General features: G+C 44.6%; 3 protein-coding genes across 3 annotated transcripts; all 3 read left to right on the top strand.

The window, feature by feature from the left end:
• The first annotated feature begins 180 nt into the window (after nucleotides 1–180).
• Nucleotides 181–10,102, top strand: LOC136441457 (complement factor B-like). Its single transcript, XM_066437745.1, has 17 exons — nucleotides 181–792; nucleotides 2,084–2,269; nucleotides 2,643–2,816; nucleotides 3,361–3,614; nucleotides 4,028–4,184; nucleotides 4,405–4,521; nucleotides 4,761–4,973; nucleotides 5,346–5,485; nucleotides 5,874–5,979; nucleotides 6,294–6,485; nucleotides 6,823–7,108; nucleotides 7,313–7,440; nucleotides 7,706–7,765; nucleotides 8,117–8,418; nucleotides 8,706–8,832; nucleotides 9,040–9,240; nucleotides 9,443–10,102. Exons 1-17 carry the CDS (start codon nucleotides 717–719, stop codon nucleotides 9,835–9,837), a joined length of 3,114 nt encoding a protein of 1,037 aa, XP_066293842.1. The 5' UTR covers nucleotides 181–716; the 3' UTR covers nucleotides 9,838–10,102.
• A 414-nt stretch (nucleotides 10,103–10,516) lies between these two features.
• LOC136441942 (cystine/glutamate transporter-like) lies at nucleotides 10,517–18,427 on the top strand. Its single transcript, XM_066438505.1, has 10 exons — nucleotides 10,517–11,417; nucleotides 13,459–13,584; nucleotides 13,862–13,961; nucleotides 14,542–14,586; nucleotides 14,861–14,984; nucleotides 15,208–15,311; nucleotides 15,552–15,648; nucleotides 15,905–16,054; nucleotides 16,546–16,717; nucleotides 17,283–18,427. Exons 1-10 carry the CDS (start codon nucleotides 10,922–10,924, stop codon nucleotides 17,447–17,449), a joined length of 1,581 nt encoding a protein of 526 aa, XP_066294602.1. The 5' UTR covers nucleotides 10,517–10,921; the 3' UTR covers nucleotides 17,450–18,427.
• Nucleotides 18,428–19,696: 1,269 nt separating this feature from the next.
• LOC136441943 (uncharacterized) lies at nucleotides 19,697–21,410 on the top strand. Its single transcript, XM_066438507.1, has 3 exons — nucleotides 19,697–19,872; nucleotides 20,091–20,208; nucleotides 20,784–21,410. Exons 1-3 carry the CDS (start codon nucleotides 19,715–19,717, stop codon nucleotides 20,925–20,927), a joined length of 420 nt encoding a protein of 139 aa, XP_066294604.1. The 5' UTR covers nucleotides 19,697–19,714; the 3' UTR covers nucleotides 20,928–21,410.
• The last annotated feature ends 367 nt before the right edge of the window (nucleotides 21,411–21,777 follow it).

Raw genomic sequence — 21,777 nt, forward strand, 5'->3', positions numbered from 1 at the left:
CCTTTTGTGTAAACTTGTTTGCCGCCAACCCGAGTGCAGTGTCGTAGCGACGATTGTATTTTGTTTGTTCTTGGTTGCATTTCAACTAGTTATGTACACACGCTAGTTCACGTACTGTCTTGAAAAACACAGTCAGTGAGCAGTCCCACCAAGGGCGCCCTCTGCCCATTCCCCGTACGGTCGGTTTACGGCTGCAAGTTCAGGGCGTTGTTAGGACAGTCGTGAATGCGTCGTACATTCAATGAACAGATGTCAATCAAAACCTTATTTACATAATTAATGAACTACAATTAAACAAGTCATACGAGAAACGTTAGATATTTCACGGAGGTATGAGATCTTTGAACTCTTGTTTCCGTTCCCTCTCCTGGTATAAACATCAACATGGCCGGGTCCCAAAAATGTGGTGTGCTGGCGCCAGTTTTACTTCCTCATCCTCTGTTATCCACAGATAAATCCTACTTTAGACATTCAAATTAAGGTCAGAAGTCCTTGGCGCATCTCCATGTGCTGTTCCAGTGCTAGTCTTACTTCCTTGTCGGCGCGTATGTAATGTTACATGTTGTTTTGATGCTAAAGAATCGTTCCAGGCCCTTGGCACACCGCCACATGCTTGCTGCACAATTTTTCCTTCCTTGTGGCCAGTGTAAGTCCTCTCCTGTTTACACGGAGGCTGTTCAGAGCAGAGACTGCTACAGTGAACAAGCGCTGTAGCGATGCTGGCCATATTTCTCCTCTTGTCTGTCCTGGTGGCTTCATTTGGCAGGCTTGGAGCCGAAGATGCTGAAGAAGGTGAGTGACAAAGGATACTGTCTTTAAGTGATCATTGTGACTTCTTCACAATGACAGGAACATCGCAAAGAGGTATCAACGGTTACAACCATACATGCCATCTACTTTCATTTCTAATCTACCCAATGACCAAGTAACTCGTGTGATTCTGTTAACGTTGTTAGCGATCATGCTACGGGGGCAACTTCAGGGTTCAATATATACCGATGATTGTCGCTCTTCCAGACTTGTATACTGGTAGGAAGTGTTGTATTTCTCAAGACAGAACGTTTAGACTTGATTCTCAAAATAAGAGCTGAGGGATGTTTCTAAGTATGGTGAAGCTGATTTTGATATATATTTACGTAGTGTCCGTCAATTTTTGTTTAAAAAGTTTTTCAATAAGCTAACTTGCAAAGATTAGAGGCGTATTTGATTAGCTGTTAGTGTTAGGCTTGGGAAGATGTGCGGAAGTGTGACCCAGACCACCGGAAATAAGGTGCATGGCAATGTTCCAACCGACGAACATGCTGAGTACTGCAGATAATTATAAACTACTCTGACATGCCGTGATAAATCATTGTTATAGTACAGTGTGCTGTGATCGAAAAATAAATTCTCCTGTGGTTAAAGGAGCATTCCACTCCAGAAGCGGGTGTCATAATTAATCAGACTAAATTGTTATGCTTGAATCCAGATTGTTTATTAAATCTACAAGTTCAAACCTTATAGCGATCGAGGTCTCGAATTCCCCGAGGACCCTTAAAAAATTGTGCCCGAAGTTGACCATGCAAGTACATAAGTAGTCTCCACCAGACTAACCGCGCCGGCTATGGGGAGAACATTTTCCGACTCCCTTCATACTCTATTTGGCCAATTTCTACTATTTTCCCAGCGACCTGCGGAGGCTGGTAGAGCCTAGTACATCAGAAGCGGGTCCGTATGGAGGTACATGAATTGATAAAAGGATTATTGTGGAAAAGACAGCTGAGATGAGGTAATTTTGCTAAAAGTCGGGTGTATTTGTATTCCGACAAATATAATCTATCAGAAAATGATACCAACTTCCGGAGAGGAATGCTCATTTAAATCGCACTGTATCAATGACAGAAAATGTGATTAGTGACTATTTATTTAGCATTCATGTAGCATGTTTATGATGGAGCTACATTCAAGATAACATACTCTTACTGGTATACATTCATAGTCGGTACTTCGGTTAGTCGGATACTTGGTCGGTCGGACACTCGATCATTCTGTCGGTCGTTCACTCGCCTACAGCATGTAAATGTGCCGGTCTGATCTATTGCAGCAAAAGCCATTCAGTGTCCGAGAATAGGATCACCGGAGAACGGACGGCGGGTTGGCACGAGGACCTCCGTCGGGTCCACCGTGCACTTCTCGTGCTTCAGCGGGTACACCCTGTACGGCTCCCCGAAGAGAACTTGTACAGAGGACGGTACCTGGAACGGCACGGACACAACCTGCGACGATGAAAGTACGTTCAACTTAAAATATGGTCCATATCATGACGTGGGTTCTTGCTACGCAGTTGACGGAAGGGAACGGGGATACTAGATTTAGAATGCTGTAAAGAAAGTAAACGAACCTAGGCGTGGTAACTGAAATGAATTGATATATAGTTCCTGCATTGCTATATCGCTATGTGTTATGCTTGTGAAAGTCGGAACCCGCAACCCGTTGAAAAGAACAAACCTCGATCCCCCAGAGCTAGAAGTGAATAATAATTGAACATTGTCAACAGCAAATTAATGCTTTTACTGCACTATATGCAATGATGATAGATGAAAGCTGATGTTCATCAATTGTTTTCCGACGCCTCTTGTTCATTTCTCCTGTGGCAATTCTAGAGTCGGATTGCCCAGTTCTACCAACACCCATCAATGGCAGGAAGTCGGGGAACAGCTACGATCGTTATGACGTCATCACTTTCCACTGCAACCCTGGGTACGAAATGCTCGGGTCCCGAAGGAGGAAGTGTCTGCGGTCCGGGGAATGGTCGGGAGAAACCACGCGATGCTTGGGTAAGTGAAGTTTAATAAGGAAGAATCGTAGGGGGAGGAATTCATAGTTTAAAGTTCTGAGTAAAGTTGTCGGTACAACAAGGGAGTTCTGTTGTACAATTTTCTATTGTTCTTTTGTTCTGTGCATATGTTCTGTTGAAGGATCGATCCTGGAGGAGGAAGTTTAAGGTTCTTTGTCAAGATTTAGGTACATCAATATCTATTGAGTTCAGTTGTACATGACGTCACCGGGGAGTGTCCCTGTGGTGTAGTGGTCTGCGCTTCTGGTACTTGCCACATCTGGTTCAAATTACTTGGACCAGAAGGCTCGGGTTCAAGCCCCGGGTTAGGACACTTCTGGACAAGAGGCGCATTGAGTCATACCAAAGACTTTATAAAATGGTACATACTTCTGAAACAGTATGGAAGTTAAACACACTCCACTGCCAGTGTGGCCCAGGGCTATGAAACGGGGATGGGCACCGCCCTATACATCAATTATGGTGTGGGAGGATTTTAACTTAACTATGATGTCACCAGATAAACTTGAACTTTCCGCATATAGGGCCAAACGACTTCGACACTGTCCCGGATGTTGCGGCAAACTTCGGTATGAGGCTGGACGCCCTGGCGTATGCGTCCTGCTCCAGCCAGGTGGATAGAAACAACCGGGACAACTGCAGGGGGTCCAGAGCCAGGTTCCTCGACACAAACAACCCCAACGGACTGGATCTATACATCGTCTTCGACGCTTCGGAGAGTGTCGGCGATCGTCATTTCAATGCTTCGGTTAATTTCGCAAAGGCTCTCATTGGGAAGGTAAGCATTTTTTCCATACAACCGTTAGAGTATGTTTCTCTCTTTATTGAATATTGGTGAAGTAAGATGCGCATGCGCAATCAGGATAACAGCCCCACTATATCGGACACGTGACCTCACAGACACGTGATTTTGATAACGGGTCAAAGCTGCTTAGAAGTCTTTAGCGCCCCCGTCCAAGTTAATTTAACTTTCAGCATGCTAAGGTAGCCGTTTGGTACCACATTTGTACTGGTTACCAGGTTAGGTAGCAGGGAGAAGGTTAATGTTGTTGGGTCTTTATCTTAATGTACGTGCTTATCTTTGCTGTGTGTATGTGTGTGCTATGTTTAAACTGCACCCAAGATTCAAACATACGTATCTTTAAATCTGTGCCATAAACTTTGAATTTAGACCTTTTTCCTTTCTGGTAGGTTGGAGTATCTGCTCTTCCTGGCGGAACTCGAGTTGGTGCCATCGCGTTCGCGTCCAAACCAAAGGTGCTATTCTTCACACATGAGGTCCTGTCCATCCAAGACGCACAAGATTACCTTGACAATGTCGACTGGTCTGGCCTATCCAAGGAAATAAGTATGTTATCAATCCTTCAACTATAATCTCAAGAAACTGGTGTTAAAACCTACATGTTTGTGTAACATACTGTATATATCCCAGTTTGACTATCCTACAGTGTTAAATGACTGACCTCCCGCTGCACCTTTAGAATGGCTACAGACGATATGGTATTGTAATTCTAGTACATGTATTACAAAAGTTATTGATTGATTGATTGATATATCGTTTATGGCAGACAGAGGCACGAACACGAGGGAGGCTCTGAAGTTCCTGAGGGAGAACATGTTGGTCGTCAGCAAGCAAGCCTCTCCAGAACGGAAGGCCAAACAGGCGGTTATTCTCATCACGGATGGTGAGTAGGAGTACATACAAAAGATGCGCCAGAGAAGGATTTTGAGGACATCTCGCTGAACCTCGCGAGATTAGATATCATCTCGCAGAGTCTCGCAAGAGCACTTGTAAACGTGTTGTACGACTGCAATGGTAATCACTGGAACGTTGTAAGTAGAAAGTTAGTAATAAACCTCTATTGATATAGTTGATTAGTTGATGAGTCTTGGTGTGGAAACAAACATGTCTACGATGTTTCAGGGGTTCACAACATGGGAGGCGACCCTTCGGTAGAGGCGGAGAAGTTACGAGAGGACGAGGACGTCGAAATGTTCTGCATCGGTGTAGGGAAGAACATCGTCAAGTCACAGCTCCGGAAAATCGCCTCTGATCCTCCAAGAGAGCATTTCTTCGTCTTAAAGAACTTCTTGACTTTGGAGTGGCTAATATCGAAGATGACTAACAACAGCATCGGTAACTCCACACACAGTATTCCATCGTCTCATAGATGACCGTAGAGACCAACAAGCTTGTTCAATTATTGTCATTTACACCACAAAAACCTTCAATACGAGTCACAGTATGTAACATCTACTAACATAATTCCACCAGGGTACATAATTCCGCCATCTTGAAGAGATACGTCCAAACAGATCTCCAACCCAACGTCCCCCTGTATAATGCACTCCTTTATATCTAAGCTGTGGGTGGTGCTGCACTAGAGATCTCTCAAACCCATTGGTTTTCAAAGTGGCGGATTTATGTAACCCGGCGGATTATTGTTAACGGAGGTTATTGAATGCAATATGATACGACTTTGATATTTTCTGATGCCTACTTGTCCAGACTATTCGCTGTGTGGCGTATCAGGGCGGACAACTCCCCCGATCTCAGGCAGAATCATAGGCGGGGTGCCCGCAAGGCCTGGAGCTTGGCCATGGCAAGCCGCCATCTTTGTTGGTGACGGAGGTAGAAGCGGATGGAAGGTCAGCAAAATAACTATAACATTTTATTAGTATTTCCAAACCTAGACGCGTCAATTTTCCTACGAAGAGAAGTGACCAATGGAAATCATCTAAGATAAGACATGTCTTTACCATTCATTGCTAACAGTAGTAATGGTTGTATGGAACTAATGACTTCCTTCCCAATAAGAGCCGTTGCGAAATTAACCGAAGCATTGAAATGACGATCACTGACACTTTCCGAAGCGTTAGGTTACAATCGCTTCATTTACAATCATTCGTAGAGCGCAACGCTTTTGTGTTATCCTTGTTTAGTCTTCGAACGAGGGCCTTTTCAAATATTGCTTCATTCATTTTCCCTCTCATCATTTGTAGCCATCACTGTGGTTCTAAGATGTCTCTGTTTCAGAGTATATTCCACTGTGGAGGAGTGTTGGTGGACAGGGAGTGGGTCATGTCAGCGGCACACTGCTTCCCACCCGACAGAAACATCGCCGAGTTCAGGATATATTTGGGTGAGCTTGTCACAATCAATGTCGTGTTTCTCATCCATTTGTTTCATAGTGTGCTATAACACTGATATCTTTTTCAGTTGAGTGCAAACATACAGTCACCATAGCGATCGTCAAATTCCATTGTATCCCTCCATGTCCGTTTCATCTTTGGAACAAGTAGACGCTTTCCAACACGCTTACGAATTGAAATTGTCAAAATATAAGTTGATTTTCATCATGTATTTATGAAGTCACAACATCACGGTAATAATAGTTCAGGCCTCGTAATGATGCCATTAATACGAACGAACTAAAATTGTAGCCGTTTATCACAGGGTTGTTGACACGTAGTGACAAACATCTTGGCAACGAAGTACAAGACTTCGGAATCCGAGAGCTCCACGTATACCCCAGCTACGACGACGAGCGCCGTGATTACGACTACGACATCGCCATGATCCGCCTGTCACGTCCGGTGACGTTGGGACCTTACGTCAGGACGGCGTGCTTGCCAGGAGACATCAAAGGTACCGCCATTACAACTAATCGCTGATTGGCTAGGAAGAATCGACCAATAAGGATGTGGCTCCAATGGTTTGCGCCAGAACAGGGTTTGTCTGGAGGTACTGTCGTTAAAAGCAACGATTGGTTTGTGCGACACTGATTGGTTTAGGCGAATTGACCAATGGTAGCTTCCGTACGTCTGTATTGTGTTCTTGCTCGTAGACATCAAATGTGCAGACTTTTGGAATCGAAACCTGATTGACTGGGAGGTCTCGACCAATCAGAAAGAACAATGTATGTCGAATGCCTCAGAACTTACTTCCATATCTAATTTTTTGTCTTGTCTATCTTTTCCTTAAGTTGAAAAATTCAGAGGCGAGAAAGCTGGTTACGTGACCGGCTGGGGTCTCACGTCATCAAGGTCACGGAGGCCCGCCAAGGTCCTTCAGCAGGTGAAGTTGCCCATACGCAGCGATGGCGAGTGCCTGCGCGAAATTAGTACCAGCAAATCCGAACAGGCCCTGTCGTACACGGACAGGATGTTCTGTGCGGGACACCGGGGCCGGGACCGTGGAGGGCCCCGGGACGCTTGCAAGGGGGACTCCGGGGGACCGTTCGTCGTCAAGCACGTCAAGAAGGAGGACAGGTAATCTTCAAGCAGACGTGTGGGTTCACCTTGTTTTCGTGTGTCTCTTAAGCGTTTCGGAATGTCTTTCACGTTGTGCTTGTTATTTTCTTGCCAATGGGTCATTCATACAAGCAAAATACATGCAGGTAGAACCAATGCAAACTAATAGTTCAATCTCACTACTGTACCGACAATGTGAATTGTTCGTGTTCCCTTTGAAAGGTCCCAGAGATGGATTCTGGCCGGGCTTGTGAGTTGGGGCGTGTCTCCGGTATGTGACGGCAGAGGCTATGGGTTCTACACGAACGTCTCCAGCCTCACGACGTGGGTCAGGAGTTTCCTTCCAGCAGGTGGGACAACCTTTTTCGGACCCTCTAAGGTGTGCGCATTGGCAAACGCATTGAGTAGTCAGTATTCGTACGACTGGAGAATCATGTATGGACTGTTTATCCATCATTGTCTATTTTTAACGCGATGATTTAAGTCGAAGTGCGTCACAGAACGCCACAAAGCGAGTGCAAACTCTCTCTAAGTTTTAACAGATAAAAGTGCGGCACTGGTGTTGTTTTTTTATTCCTAATTATAACCTTGCTGCAATGTACATTTGTTCTATAGAATCGACGACAGCTGTTCCAGTGTCAGTAGAGACGTCAACACTCCCTACTATTCCAACAGGTGAGGTAACTTCCGGCGTCTTCTTCTGAAAATTGACATGAAAATACATGTAGAAGTAATAGACAGTAATAAACAACGCCAATTAAACTATACACATACAACATGTCTTCAGAATTTACAAGACGAAAGAAGCACTTTGATATGTCCGTTTTGGGCGACGCCTCAGGGGCGAGCCAAATTGGTATATATATTGTGTGCAGTTTGCAAGAATTCTAGGAATTGCACAGGAATGTGAAAGTCTACGGGACGATAACTCAAGAATGCCTGGATGTATTTTCTGGATTTTGGGCCCCCTAGTGACTTTCAATGGTACTGCATGGGAACTTTCGCTTTTCAAATCTCGTTCCCTAGAAGTCACAACAGCCTCTTCTGCATCAGTGGAGTCGTCAACACCCCAACAAGATGTGACAACACCAACTCCGCCAGCTAACCCCCCACCCACCGAGGAGCCCCGGGAGGAGCCGTCTGACGTCACGGACTGTGGTGTCGTGCCAAAGAGGGTGACTCGTACGCGCACGCGTCATCTCCACTTCCCTGCGGGGGTCGTCCCTGTGGGAGGGAGGGACAGACCCCGCTCGCGCATCGATGGAGGCGTCGACTCGAAGAAAGGAGCCTGGCCGTGGCAAGCAGCTCTGTTTTTGATGACAGAACAGGTATAGACATATAGACTCAGTATCGGTATCCCTGTATTTGAACACTATGCAATTTTTAGTTGTAGATGAGAATTAGAATTCTAACATACCAATAATTGAAGGTCTGGGATAAAGAAATAAGGAGATGTAAGTTAAGATAAAAGAATCCATATTTGTCAACATCAAAGTATGGGCCAGTCTAACTAACGACAAAATATGATTGATGGATAAGAACCTACAGATTCTTTACAGTATGTGCTACATGTAAGGTTACTGTAACGTTAGCAATTTCTCGTTTCTGCGTGCAGGGAAACAAGAAATATTTCTGTGGCGCTTCTCTACTGAAATCAAGATGGGTCGTGACCGCCGCGCACTGCATCACGGGAGAAGTGTATCGAAATGGCAACATGGACACCGACATCGTTGTAGGTTTAGGTACGTTTCTTTTCTTTTCAAAACTTAGTCTAGGGTTTGTTGTACCTATTAGAATCTGTTAAATCGATGATATTTGAATTATCTTATCAGCTTATCAACTAGACTGTTAACGAACTAGATTATTCACGTTGTTTTTGTTATCGTACAACTTTTTATATATATCAAATTAGATCAAGATAATCACTCACAAATCCACCTCCACTGCAGGTCTAACCGAAAGGTCCCTGCCTGGTACGTCAAAGACCGCGCATGTGCAGTACGTACCGGTGAGGAAGGCGTACATCCACCAGGACTACGACCGTTTCAGTGACGTCTTTGATTACGACATAGCGATGTTAGAGCTGCGAGACACAGTCGTGCTGGGGCCGTGGGTCAGGCCCGTGTGCCTACCCCCAAACGTGCGGCAAGGTACAGCAATATTTATCTCCAAGCAGATGTATGACTCTTGTTGGTTTTGTCGTCTTTTTGCTACGTTCTGTGCGACACGACACGACAATTCAGCCTCAGCTCAAGTAATGACGTGTCAAACATTACAACTACGATGATGCTTAAAAAAATGCATGTTTTATAGAAAGACATACAAAGTTTAGAAAACTGTTGTATGTTTCAGGGCTGAGGATGAGCGAGGCAGGCACGACCGGCACCGTTGTCGGGTGGGGTCGTCTTGGAGACGCGGCGCCCACCGCCCAGATCCTCCAGCAGATCTCCCTCCCAGTCCAGTCCCACGGCACGTGTGAGCGGGCCATGGAGGCAGCGGGCCGACCCACCTCACACTACACCTCCCGTATGTTCTGCGCTGGAGACCTCGCGGGAGGGCGGGACGCCTGCCCCGGCGACTCGGGCGGACCCTTCATGGTCTCCCGCAGGAGCGGCGGAAGGGACCGATGGCACCTGGCCGGGGTGGTCAGCACGGGAACGGACCAGGGCTGCGGCCGACCCGGTCAGCTCGGACTGTACACCATGGTGGCCAAATACCTGGACTGGATCCACAGCGGCATCAACTGATATGTCGTCTGAGTTAATCAAAGGGATAGCGAAGACAGTCATTTCTAGCCTGCACTACACTGACAATATTTGTCTCTAATGGTGATCACACAAGTAAGATGAATTTTTGTAACAACGAATTTGTTGTGAGAAACTTTAAGTTGACGATGTTCTTTGTCCGATGACAAATAGACTAGTTAAAGTTCTCACTGTAATCTCTTATCTTTTGTATACTGGAATGTGCATGGTGTTGGCAATGAGACAATAAAACAGCCAAAGCCGCCGACTTGTGGGTTGAATTGAATGTTCTTGGGTGAGCCGCAGACGTTAGACCTCTGGATATTAAAGAACCCAACGGCCAACACACATTTACACACGTACACACACACACACGTACACACACACACACACACACACACACACACACACACACACACACACACACACACACACACACATAAACATACACTACAAACATACACACACACATAAACATACACTACAAACATACACACACATAAACATACACACAAAGACACATACAATGTACACAAAAACATACACTACAGACACAAATACATACACACACACACACACACACACACACACGAATAGACGCACACCTCTGGAAAAAACATAAAACATGTTGCAGAAGACATGAAAAACAAGACACGCGCACATCTGCTTGGAGATTGTATAACACACAGATTCGTGGTATTTTAAAAGTCAGCTCATCGGCTGTCACGGTTCAGCAAACCTGTTCAAGGCAGTGTGACGTCAGTGCAACCCGCAGGACTAGTTTTTCTGTGCCCCCAGGTGTTACAGCCACTAGTCCCAGGGACGGACTGCTGTGGTCCCACGTCCTTAAGTGTCCTTGTGGTGCAAACGTCAAGAAATCAAGGTAAGACAAGGACTGATCACAGTTCCACCAATACCAAGCACTGCAGTGCGTTGGTTGTCTGGGCGTCACCTGTGACACGAATACTACCTAAAGACACAGCGGGATTTGTGGTTAGTCTTCCGTCCTGCCCGAAGGACATTTTGGAGACTTGTATGTGTGCGTGAGGTTTTGGAACGTTAACAAACACAACTCCCTGCATTAACCATGCTGTCGGTCGGCGCACGTCGAAAACACCGTCTCCCGACCACGAAGGAGGCAGTCACCAGGCAGTTCGTGGAGTTGGAGAAACCCGTCGCCTTGAGGCGCAACATAGGGGTTTTCAAAGCCATGAACATCGTGGTCGGTTGTACCATCGGCGGCGGTATCTTCATATCCCCCAAGGGCATCCTGATCAACTCCGGGTCCGTCGGCACCGCCATGATCGTGTGGAGTATATGTGGCGTCATCACTTTGCTGGGAGCTCTGAGTTACATCGAGCTCGGCACGACCATTCAGAGGTGCGGCGGCGACTACGCCTATATAAAAGAAGCGTTCGGACCGATCCTAGCCTTCCTGCGACTGTGGACGCAGATGATCATCATCCGGCCTGCTGTGATAGCCGTCATCTGTAGAACAGCCGCCACCTACTGTGTCAAACCGTTCTTCGAGTACTGCGAACCGCCCACCTTATCCGTTGATTTGTTAGCTGCCGCTATCATAGGTATGTACGAGTGATAATGAAGGTTTCATAATATAGTATGTGTAGAAGGTAAACAAATCCACAAAGAAATATGATTTACACAATCTCAAGCACTGCAGCATGTACATAGATACTGTAGATGATACATGATCGAAAACGAAATGTTGCTAACAGGTTGTTGCTACACCATGGCCCTTAATCTGACCATACGATGTACCTAGGGTGTGGAAAATGCACAATGCTGCATTGTCAGTGTGCAATTTCAGACAGACGCACAGACAAGATACTTGATTCCATTAAAGGTATAAACATCTGTTATATCTATGAAATGTGCGGCCAGCTGCTCCTTTCACTGTCGGTCAGTTAGTTAGTTAGTCTCCAGTGTCAGTGGGAATGTAATTCAGTGATTTCAGGGCCGTTTTAGAACATGTATGTGTTATAAATGCAGTCATACACAAGTGAAATTTCAATTGTGATGTTGAAAATCACCAGAAAGAAATGTTACAGGACAAGACGAAAACCGACGCTTACCTCATTGAGGCAAAATCCCAGAATTTGTAAACGGAAGTAGGTCAACATAACAAGGTGTCGCACAGGGGTTTAAGTAGGATTAGAACGACTAAGCTATGAAAATATTACAGGCTTAGCACAGTGCAACATGACTAAGCTACGAAAACAGTACAAACGGAGTACACCAAAATAGCCGTTAAGGAAAATAAGGACTGACAAGAAAGCGGAAATGGGCCGAAAATAGCTCGAATACAGATATGTGAACGCCGTGTATTCTAAACGTCATTCATTTTCCATACATACAAAACAAGGAAAATATATGGTGTATAACTAAAGAATAGGACACTAAAATATGTTCGAGCCCTGCTTGCAATTCAGCTATCAGATCTTCCTCACTGATAGGACGTTATACCGGACGTCCTATTTTATCGGAAAACTCCTCGATCACATCGACGATCCCAGTGAAATATTTCTGAAATTACAGGTGGCATTCATGGTGATCCTATCTCCCGTCACTCAGTATAGCTTGGTATGATTTGAGAGAGTGACAACATGGAAGATGTGTCGACCTTTCTTGCCCCCCTTTTTTCTACCTGACTGAAACAACGCCTTGGGGCTTAAACACTACCTTGGTAGTATTAGGAGGTCACACGTGAGATCAAAAGTCATTAACTATGAAAATATGCACCAAGAATTGGCAACGAAAGCTTAACTTCTTTTTGGTCGTTGTCGACGTTGATTCCAACCACAGTTTAATTTACGACTACATAGTGTAACCACATACCAGGACAAGAGCTAGCACCGCTGTGCACCCAGCGGCATTGAGATTTGTTTACGTCAATTATATAATTATAGGTGGAGTGCCAGCACGAAATGATAGGTTAGAGGTCATTAGTGGAGAAAGGAGTCTATGTTTATACCACTCGGGTTTCCCTTTTACACCTGTAAGAAATCGCTCGTGGTGTGTAAAGGTGTGTTTGGGGTTAAGTACCAATACTTAACTGCTAATTCCAGAGTGATGGCGTGTCTAGATACGATTTTATGATTACCTTCGCAAAGAAAGTTATGTTTTGGTCAGCGTTCGTGTGTGTGTGTGTGCGCGCGCGCGTGTGTGTGTGTGTACGAGATGTGTGTGTGTGTGTGTGTGTGTGTGTGTGTGTGTGTGTGTGTGTGTGTGTCCCTCTGTCAACACGATAACTCGAAGATGCCTGGATAGATTATTTTCATATTTGGTATGTGGGAAGGTCTTGATTAGTCCTCAAAATGATTAGATTTTGTCCACTTAGCAACTTTTTTAGGTATTGCAGCAGAACTTCCGGTTTTCATATCTCATGGAAACGCGCCAGTAATATCTGTTTACGAAATGACAACAATTTTCTAAATGAATTAAGTTCATGATACTTAAATGGAAGTAAACTAGCTCCATCCGTGTCAACCGTGTGTATAAATGTACACCTCGCTTAGTTGTAGAAGGGAACAAACCTCCGTTATCTCATTTTGCCAACCGATAAAACGATGTTTAGACTAATCCTCCCCCGACAATTCCCCCCAGTTCTCCTGACGTTTGTGAACTGTTTCCGCCTGAGCTGGGCCACCAAAGTGCAGGACTTCTGCGCCGTGGGCAAAGTGGCGGGACTGGGCCTGATCATCTTTGCAGGGTTACTTGATGTTTGGTTCGGTGAGTAAATACCACGTACGATAGCAACATAGATCCTCGAAAGAGCTCGAGGTGTTGACAGAAATGTTACGGATTTGACACTTTCGTCTTGGAATGATTCTGCAATGACGAACACTAAAGACTTCCGATAATAACAGAAATTTCAGCTATCATGAAGGGTTGAAGAAGACTTCACATGGAACGATAATAAAAATGTAATCACTATCCAAGGCAGAAATGCTTCAATGGTGTGTCTTTTTTTCTATATACATTACATCTACCTTTAACATCCACTCAGGAAAAGGCACGCTAAAGAATTTCACGTTTGAAGGTCCGCCGCTGGATCCGAGCAAACTTTCGCAGGCGTTCTACAGCGGGATGTTCGCCTATGCAGGATGGTAAGGGACTTATTCATCTCAGTTACGTTTATCCCACTGCCCTGTTTTATTATCTTCGCCAGGAAGGTTATGTTTTTGGTGCCGTTTGTTTGTGTGTATGTATGTGTGTGTGTGTGTGTGTGTGTGTGCGTGTGTGTGTGACGACAGACTTCTTGTTTTCTCCAGGTAAGATAATTATGGCGACTCTATATTCTTGCACTTGACGCTGACACACAATTCTAACTATTGTGTCTGTGTGTGTGTGTGTGTGTGTGTGCGCGTGTGTATGTGTGTGTGTGCGTGTGTGATTGTGGACAGGATAACTCGAAAATATGTGGATGGATCTTTATGATATTTGGTACGTGGGTAGGTGTTGGAAAAAAAAAGGTCAAGGTCGATGATGGGTCTCCTTACCAGTTTTTACGGTACTGTACCGGTACGTCTGGTTGTGACATCTCATGTTCTGGACATGCTATGGTCGTGATGTTTTAGTGGTAGATGGCTCTTGAAGTAAAGAGTCTCTTTAAAAGTATGCATATGAACCCATCATAATGGAACATAGCAGTAGCATAAGTTGTTCTGAATTTCACTTTTCCTCCAGGTTTTACCTCAACACCGTTACGGAGGAGATCCATAGGCCTGAGAAGTAAGTTCTTATACTTACACATCACTGCACAGATCGGTCGTTTCCCTGCAGCTGTTTCCACACCGCAATCTTTACTTTATCCGAAACCGAATGAATGCTGTTATTATAATGTTGCAGCGTATCGTTAATTGTACATGATTGTGTAGCTTATAGATCCGATAAACAGCGTGGCTAGCTTGGAATCTTTATAAAACCTCATCTGACACAATTTTCCTCCCCTTCTTTTTCTCCTTCTCCTCTTTCTATATTTCATCTTCTCCTTCTCCATCCCCAGGACGATGCCACGCGCCATGATCATCGGGGAGGTGGTGGTGATAGCCATGTACCTGCTGACCATCTTCGCCTATCACATCGTCATGTCCGCTCAGGACGTCATCGACTCGTCTGCAGTGGCTGTGGTATGTTTTTGTTTGTTTATTTATGTTTGTTTGTCTATCTTTAACACAAACAATAATGTATAATGTATCTCCGGAGCACATGATAGTAATAGCCACAACCGGACAGAGGTAAATCCATGCATGTTATGAAGTACCTCCTGCATATACATGTGATATGTTGAAATGTATCAACGAAATGACCTGTTGTGGTCTTGATATCTTCTGTTGAACGTCACCGTTACAGACCTTTGCTAAAAGCGCCATGGGTTCTCTGGGCTGGACGGTCCCCATAGCCGTGCTGATCTCATGTGTCGGGGTCGCTAACGGGATCTTCCTGGCAACATCACGGTAAGGCTTAGGAAACCGTAGCTGTAGTCTATATGTACAAAAAAATGCACAATAACAGTAGTGTGTGTGTGTGTGTGTGTGTGTGTGCGTGCGTGCGTGAGCGTGTGAATGTACCTGTGTGTATGTGTGCGCGGGCGTGTGCATGTGCGTGCGTGTCTGTAAGAAAGTGTGTCTCTATGTGTGTGATGAGTGCGTGTGCGTGTTTTCGTGACTAACCAAGCTGAACCTGCCGTACCGCAGTGTGATGTACGCAGGCGCACGGGACGGCACCCTGCCCACCATCCTGAAGACGCTTCACGTGACCAAGTGTACACCAATGCCGGCCATCATTCTACTGGTCAGTCATGGAGATCATTTAATCAACTGCACAGTGTCTCAGTGTTCCATTTCGCCATATAGACATTTTGGGTGACGTGTTAGAGACAATTTACAGTTCCTATTGCCCTGCGAATGTTGGCCGTTAGTGACTTGTAAGTGACGTATTCTGACGTGTTAGTGACGTGCTGTATGTTTACCCTAGTGCCCTATCTCCCTGGCCATGCTGGCCGTGAGTGACGCGTTAGTAACGTACGCGTGTTGTATGTCTACCCTAGTGTCCTATCTCCCTGGGCATGCTGGCCGTGAGTGACGTGTCCCAGCTCATCACGTTCCTGAGCTCCGTGCGGTGGTTGTTTATCGGGATGTCTGCCCTGGCCATCCCCTGGCTCCGTTACAAGCAGCCCTACCGACACAGGCCCGTACGGGTAGGTGAAGTATCTTTTTATCACTTTCCTGGACGTCACAATTTCACGCCCTTATTTTTACCAGCAAATGTGGTGCCTCCAGTTACCCTCCTACATAGGCAGCGTGGTAGCATGAGGCACACCGCTAGTAAATGCTAGAATAGAACTACTTCCCTACTTTGCTCCTACTGGGCCATATGGGGGTAACAATGATGACGATGAATTGTGGCAAATTTGTTAAGCATTGACTTGGCATAAGAAGCGACAGGATGTTTACTGAACTGAACAAGACATTATTTGAATTGATTTTAGTCTTGGAACGGATAACTTTCTTATCAAAAGGCTACGGCGCGTGCACATCCCGCTGGCGACCATCCCGTTGTTGATAAAATCAGTTGAAAGAATTCCAGCACCAGGGACAGCAACCACGTACTTCCAGTCACTTAGGCGCACCGTTACAGTGCAGAAAAGGTATTGACAGAAACGTCTTCCTTTTCAATGCATTTTCACAGTACCCTGTGTGGATCCCGATCGTGTTTGCCGCCTGCTGTGTTGCCATGGTAACGATGTCTGGCTATTCCTCGCCCATCGCCATGGCGACAGGCCTCGGTATCACTGCCACTGGACTTCCGGTCTACTGGCTCGTGCGCGTCCAGAAACCTGCATGGCTCCAGAACTGCATAGGTAATGTGGGGTTTTGTTTCATGCCACTGGTAGATCTTTCGTACCACTTTTTCGATTCCAATAATATGATACAGGTATCTGCATCTGTAGAGTGTGATGAAATGGTATACGTGGCACTTGACAAAAGTGACATCTATAGACGCCTGGAAATATACGCATACCTAGCCAAACAACTTCCTTTAGCGTCTATTGGGCCAAAAACTACTCTTTCCATCCGCCTTTGGAGCCTGGTAGAGGCTACCGTCAGAGTTTGGAAATTTGTCTATTAGGAACGTTTAAAGCTAGTTACAAGTAAGGTTTCGCAAACGAGACCTGCTTTGATGTTTTTATGCTATCATAAAATAGGACATGATGTTTAGATGAAAAAGCTTTGAGTATCTTTAGTTGTCTCTGTAAATCGCTTTATTATGATATCGAAAAAAATACCAGCTCAAATAATACTACCGGCAAATAGTCACACGGAATGGGGACTAACCTTGTTAATTGGTGAAAATGTATTTGCATAAGCGATAGATTGCTATCAGCTCTTCATTACTGATCATCTACGCTCTGCATTTCCTGACAGACAATATGACTGTGAAACTACAGCTCCTGCTGAAGTGTCTAGAAGAACAGGCTGATGACGAAGACGCCAAGAAAAGTGAGGTGGCGAAGGCTATCGACCACTCTGTCATCCCTAAGGAAAAACGGCGGTACAAGAATGGACACACGTACGCCACGACGGCACTGTGATATACCTGGTAGCATCGGCTGTACACTATTGGACTTTCCACCAAGGGATCTTGGAAATTAACAATCATTTAGATAGTACAGGATGGTTGATTAGGTCTAGGAAAAAATGTTGTGTTTCCAGTTACGGCCCTTGGAAAATTAGGGTCAGTAGGTAGGGATTCTCTTTTCTTCGGCTGATCGTGAAGCGTTCGAACAAATACATTTTAGCTACCAATGTAAAACTGAAATGCATCAGACACTGGTACTTTCAACATCCTGTACAGAAATACATTTTACAGGCACAAGTATACCAATAAGCCGAACAAAGAAGTAAGTAAGGTAAAGCAGGCATACTCAATTGAGGTGAAGCATAATGCTTTTTCAAGTAGCTAGTGGTAGTGCAATGCGGCTTCGCCACGGCTCGCGTTTTTTTTTTGGCCAAGCACACCGGATCACCCCTACTCTAGATCTTCTCGATAAGTGTGTTGGGTTCTTTTACGTGCAGAGGTTTGACGCACTAAAGCTCCCTCATACACGGGGCCGCCGTCTTTACGTCCCTCCGATAGGACGATGCGCATCTTTTCCAGTCATGTCCAGGCCCGGGCGCGAACTCGGAATTTGAACCAGATGTGGTGAGAGGCAGAGTGCGCAGACCTCTACACCACGCGGACACGACGAAGTACAATGCCCACTATACATATCTACATATATACTGTTACAGCAACTGTTCAAAGCCCTCATCTATTAACAGAGTGTGGAATACAAGGAGTCTGTTTTGAATCTTTTTCGCCCAAATGTAATATCGAAAATTTGTCCCTTGCTAGCGGCCGACCAAAAAAAGGCCAGGGTTGGCAGGTTTTTGCTTCGGTCGGTCGGAAAACCGGAAACACAACATTTTTTGCAAGGCCTTTTTAGCTTGCTTATTTACATTTATATGAATATTCATACAATATAGCATGCAACCTATCATCCAAATGATTTATGAAAATGTTAAACATATTTATGAATATTTATTACATTATAATTTTTAAAGAAATTTGCTCTTTTACATACTTATGAATTCGTCAAATATGGTAACGTTACCCCCAAGATGCATATCAATTCAGGTGGCGATCCTAGTGGGTGCTTATAATTACATGGAAGTGGGATATACAAAAGCGAACAGCGCTATTGATTCAAAGCGTTCTGTTTGAATATGGATCACACTTAGGCCCAATTTACACTTGTCCTTTTAAGTTAACTGTAGTACTACACATGGTAGTCTACTACTGTAGTAGACTACAGCTTTTTTCTGTGTGTAAAAAGAAAACTACTGCAGAAGTCTACTACAACCTCGGGGGTAGTAGTACTACACTTCGGCGGAGGTTCTGCGAGACTTCGAACTGGGTGTAAAGCGAAACTGTAGTACAGTGGTAGTAGACTTCACTTCGAAGCCAACAACCATGTTCGATCTGACGTGATTCGAACTGATCGCGTGTTCCATTTCGGGTCATCTGCGGTCATTCTCTAGTAAAACCGAGCTGTCAGGCCCTTTTCCTTAGTATTTTGCATCAGATAAAACCCCTACCTTTTCACAAATAAGAAACATGCTGAAATTCCCTCCCGCGATTTTTCAAAGGTCACAATAGGTCACTACAGTTTCGTGACAATCAGGAACAGTGGGGTGTCCTGCTAGGCTTCCTGTGTTGAGTGTAAAGTGGACATGAATCTGAAGTCTTCTATAGTAGTAGACTACCATGTGTAGTACTACAGTTTTATTGAACAAGTGTAAATTGGGCCTAAGACGGCTGAAAGGTTATCGTAGTTGTACTTAGCAGAACAAGTTGTAACTGTTAACTGTTACCAGGTGAAATGCACTATTCAATATGAAGCTTCGTGATATTTTCATACTCATAGTCATACATTTCCAAAAATAAAGTCCTGTCTTGTGGAGAAGCTTGTGGCACGTCTTTATTAATCATTTTCACGAACAAATATTGAGAATAACTGATAGCCACAGCGATGGTAGCCTTGTTGATGGCTGGCCAGTGTAAAACGGGTCAGCTGATGTAAATCTACGTATATACACACACAACAAAGCTGCCCGTTGTATACAGTGACACGTGTCGTATCGTAGGTATCCGGCGGCATTTGTTTGTGTGTAACGTGTAAAGCGAGCTTATACATGTATGTTTGAGTTTACGGTATGGAGTGTTGCATATGGAACAGAACGTCTCCTTAGTAACGGTCGATCGAACAAGACCGCCATTCAAAGAACAGCCGCTCGGCGGCGCTGTTCCATAGAACATGCCGCCTGGCACGTCACAGAGCAAACGCGATCGTCCCAACGGTTCCCGGGGCGATCGCTCAAACATCAAGAAGACAGAAAGGACAACAATAACAACAACAACAGAAAACATGGAGAAGGCGGAGAAAGTGATACAAGAGCAAGAATCACCAGCCAGGTCAGCACGTTTTTAACGTCTTCAGACCGAGATTAATTCAGTTCGAAGTCATTGTCCTCAAAACGGTCTTACTTCCCGGTTTCGATCTGTTCTAAAGTGACTAAACGTTGACTTGAAAGAACTGGCGATACTCTACTTGTAGGTGACTTGTGCATGGGTAGTCATTGTGAACAGGAGTGTATAATAATAAACTGTGACTCATTGTTCCCCCAACCCAGTTCGATAGCACAGATGTCCCTAACAACGCCTGACACGTCAACCCTGCCCAGCTACAGCTTCCCAACTTCTCACGAGCTACGCAGGATAGGGGAACAGATAACACTGCAGAAAATAAAGGTCCCCTTATGCTACATATTATTGCTTGAAAAACCATTTGTGTTGACCGTGGGAGGGTTAAAGACACTATATCATACGTTATTTCCAATCAAATATATTCGAGGTAGCCGTCCCTGGTCGAATTCGAATAGAAACTTTTCCTCTGAAAAGATAGACAGGAACTTTTGTTGGAGCCATGATGGAGTCAAAAGAAAACCATGTGTATATATGTCACAGTGGAAATTGAAATTCAGGAGAATCTGAAATTGTCCTAGGGGAGACTTAAATTCCAATCTGTCCTAAGACAAACTGGAATTCCAGTCTGTCCTAGGAGAATTCCAGATTCTCCGGATATACATTTCCCGTGTCACCGATTATATTCTGCTTGAACAAACCATCTTCACCACTGATGCTATATGGTTCACTTAGTATATGTACAGCTACGTGCCTGAGGGCACATGTGAATCAACCAACCCAACCTATATATATATAGCTAAATAGGCGCCTAATGATATGATAGCCATTTTTAACGAATAACATTCGAGGCATTACCTCTTGATCTATTCATTGTTTTATACTTTGTTTCAATTCTCAAGGCACAAATGATCCAAGCCGCCGGTATCCCCAAGACCAACGTGGTAGTGAAGGAGGATATCACGGAGTGGATGGCGCGACTGTTGGACCTACACGGCTTCTCCATAGAGAGGCTCAGCAACGGAAACTTCCGCGTCAGTTGGTGACGTAGGCAGGTCAACAGCTCGAAAACTGGTGACGTCAGACAGACCAGGTGGAACAGCACTTCGACGTGTGACTACGGGCATAAATCATAATAAGCATAATACAAGAGACTGATAGAATATCAAATTATTCAGTCTTAAAAAACATATTTTCGTGTTTGAATACTTATACTAGTTAAACCTGCCCGTACCCGCTAGAAAAATAACTTATGTTTGGCCACCTTGTCGTGCCATTGTTTTGTACAAAGGCACGTTTTTAAAACTTACATGGTTTGCCTATGACCTATGACACAGCTTTCTTCAATGGCAGCTCTGTAATTTTTAAGATAGAACCTATTCTTAAGTTGATTAGATCACTGCTACACTGGGGTTGTTTTCTTCTTACCAGTCTTCATTGCACCTAGACGTATGTTAAAAAGTCTTTGGAAGATACTGGTAAAATATGCAGTCATGACGTCTCCAATAAACTTCATTTTCTCAACTTTATTTGCAATAGTCAAACAGTGTCGTTCTTCAGCACAGTACTTATTAAGTGAGTATTATTTACACTGCTCGTATTGGATATCTAAGTTTACAGATAGCGAGCGTTTATTCAAGCTTTAATGACCTTGACACGGTTGTATACGGAATGTGAATTGGGTTACATAAGTAAACTGACTAGTCGGGTTACGATGAGATATGATAAGGCTATTTTTCATTTGGGCAAAGTCTGTAAACAAACGGAAGAAAACGTTTTGAACATAGAATTTTAGGGCTAGAAATTAACACTGTCCCTGAGTTGGCGGGTCACGGGGCTATACCGGCTGACCAATCCAGATGGAGATTGTCCAAATGATAGTACACTAAGTTTGAC

This window comes from Branchiostoma lanceolatum, chromosome 9, assembly GCF_035083965.1.
Source record: "Branchiostoma lanceolatum isolate klBraLanc5 chromosome 9, klBraLanc5.hap2, whole genome shotgun sequence".
Classification (NCBI taxonomy): domain Eukaryota; kingdom Metazoa; phylum Chordata; class Leptocardii; order Amphioxiformes; family Branchiostomatidae; genus Branchiostoma; species Branchiostoma lanceolatum.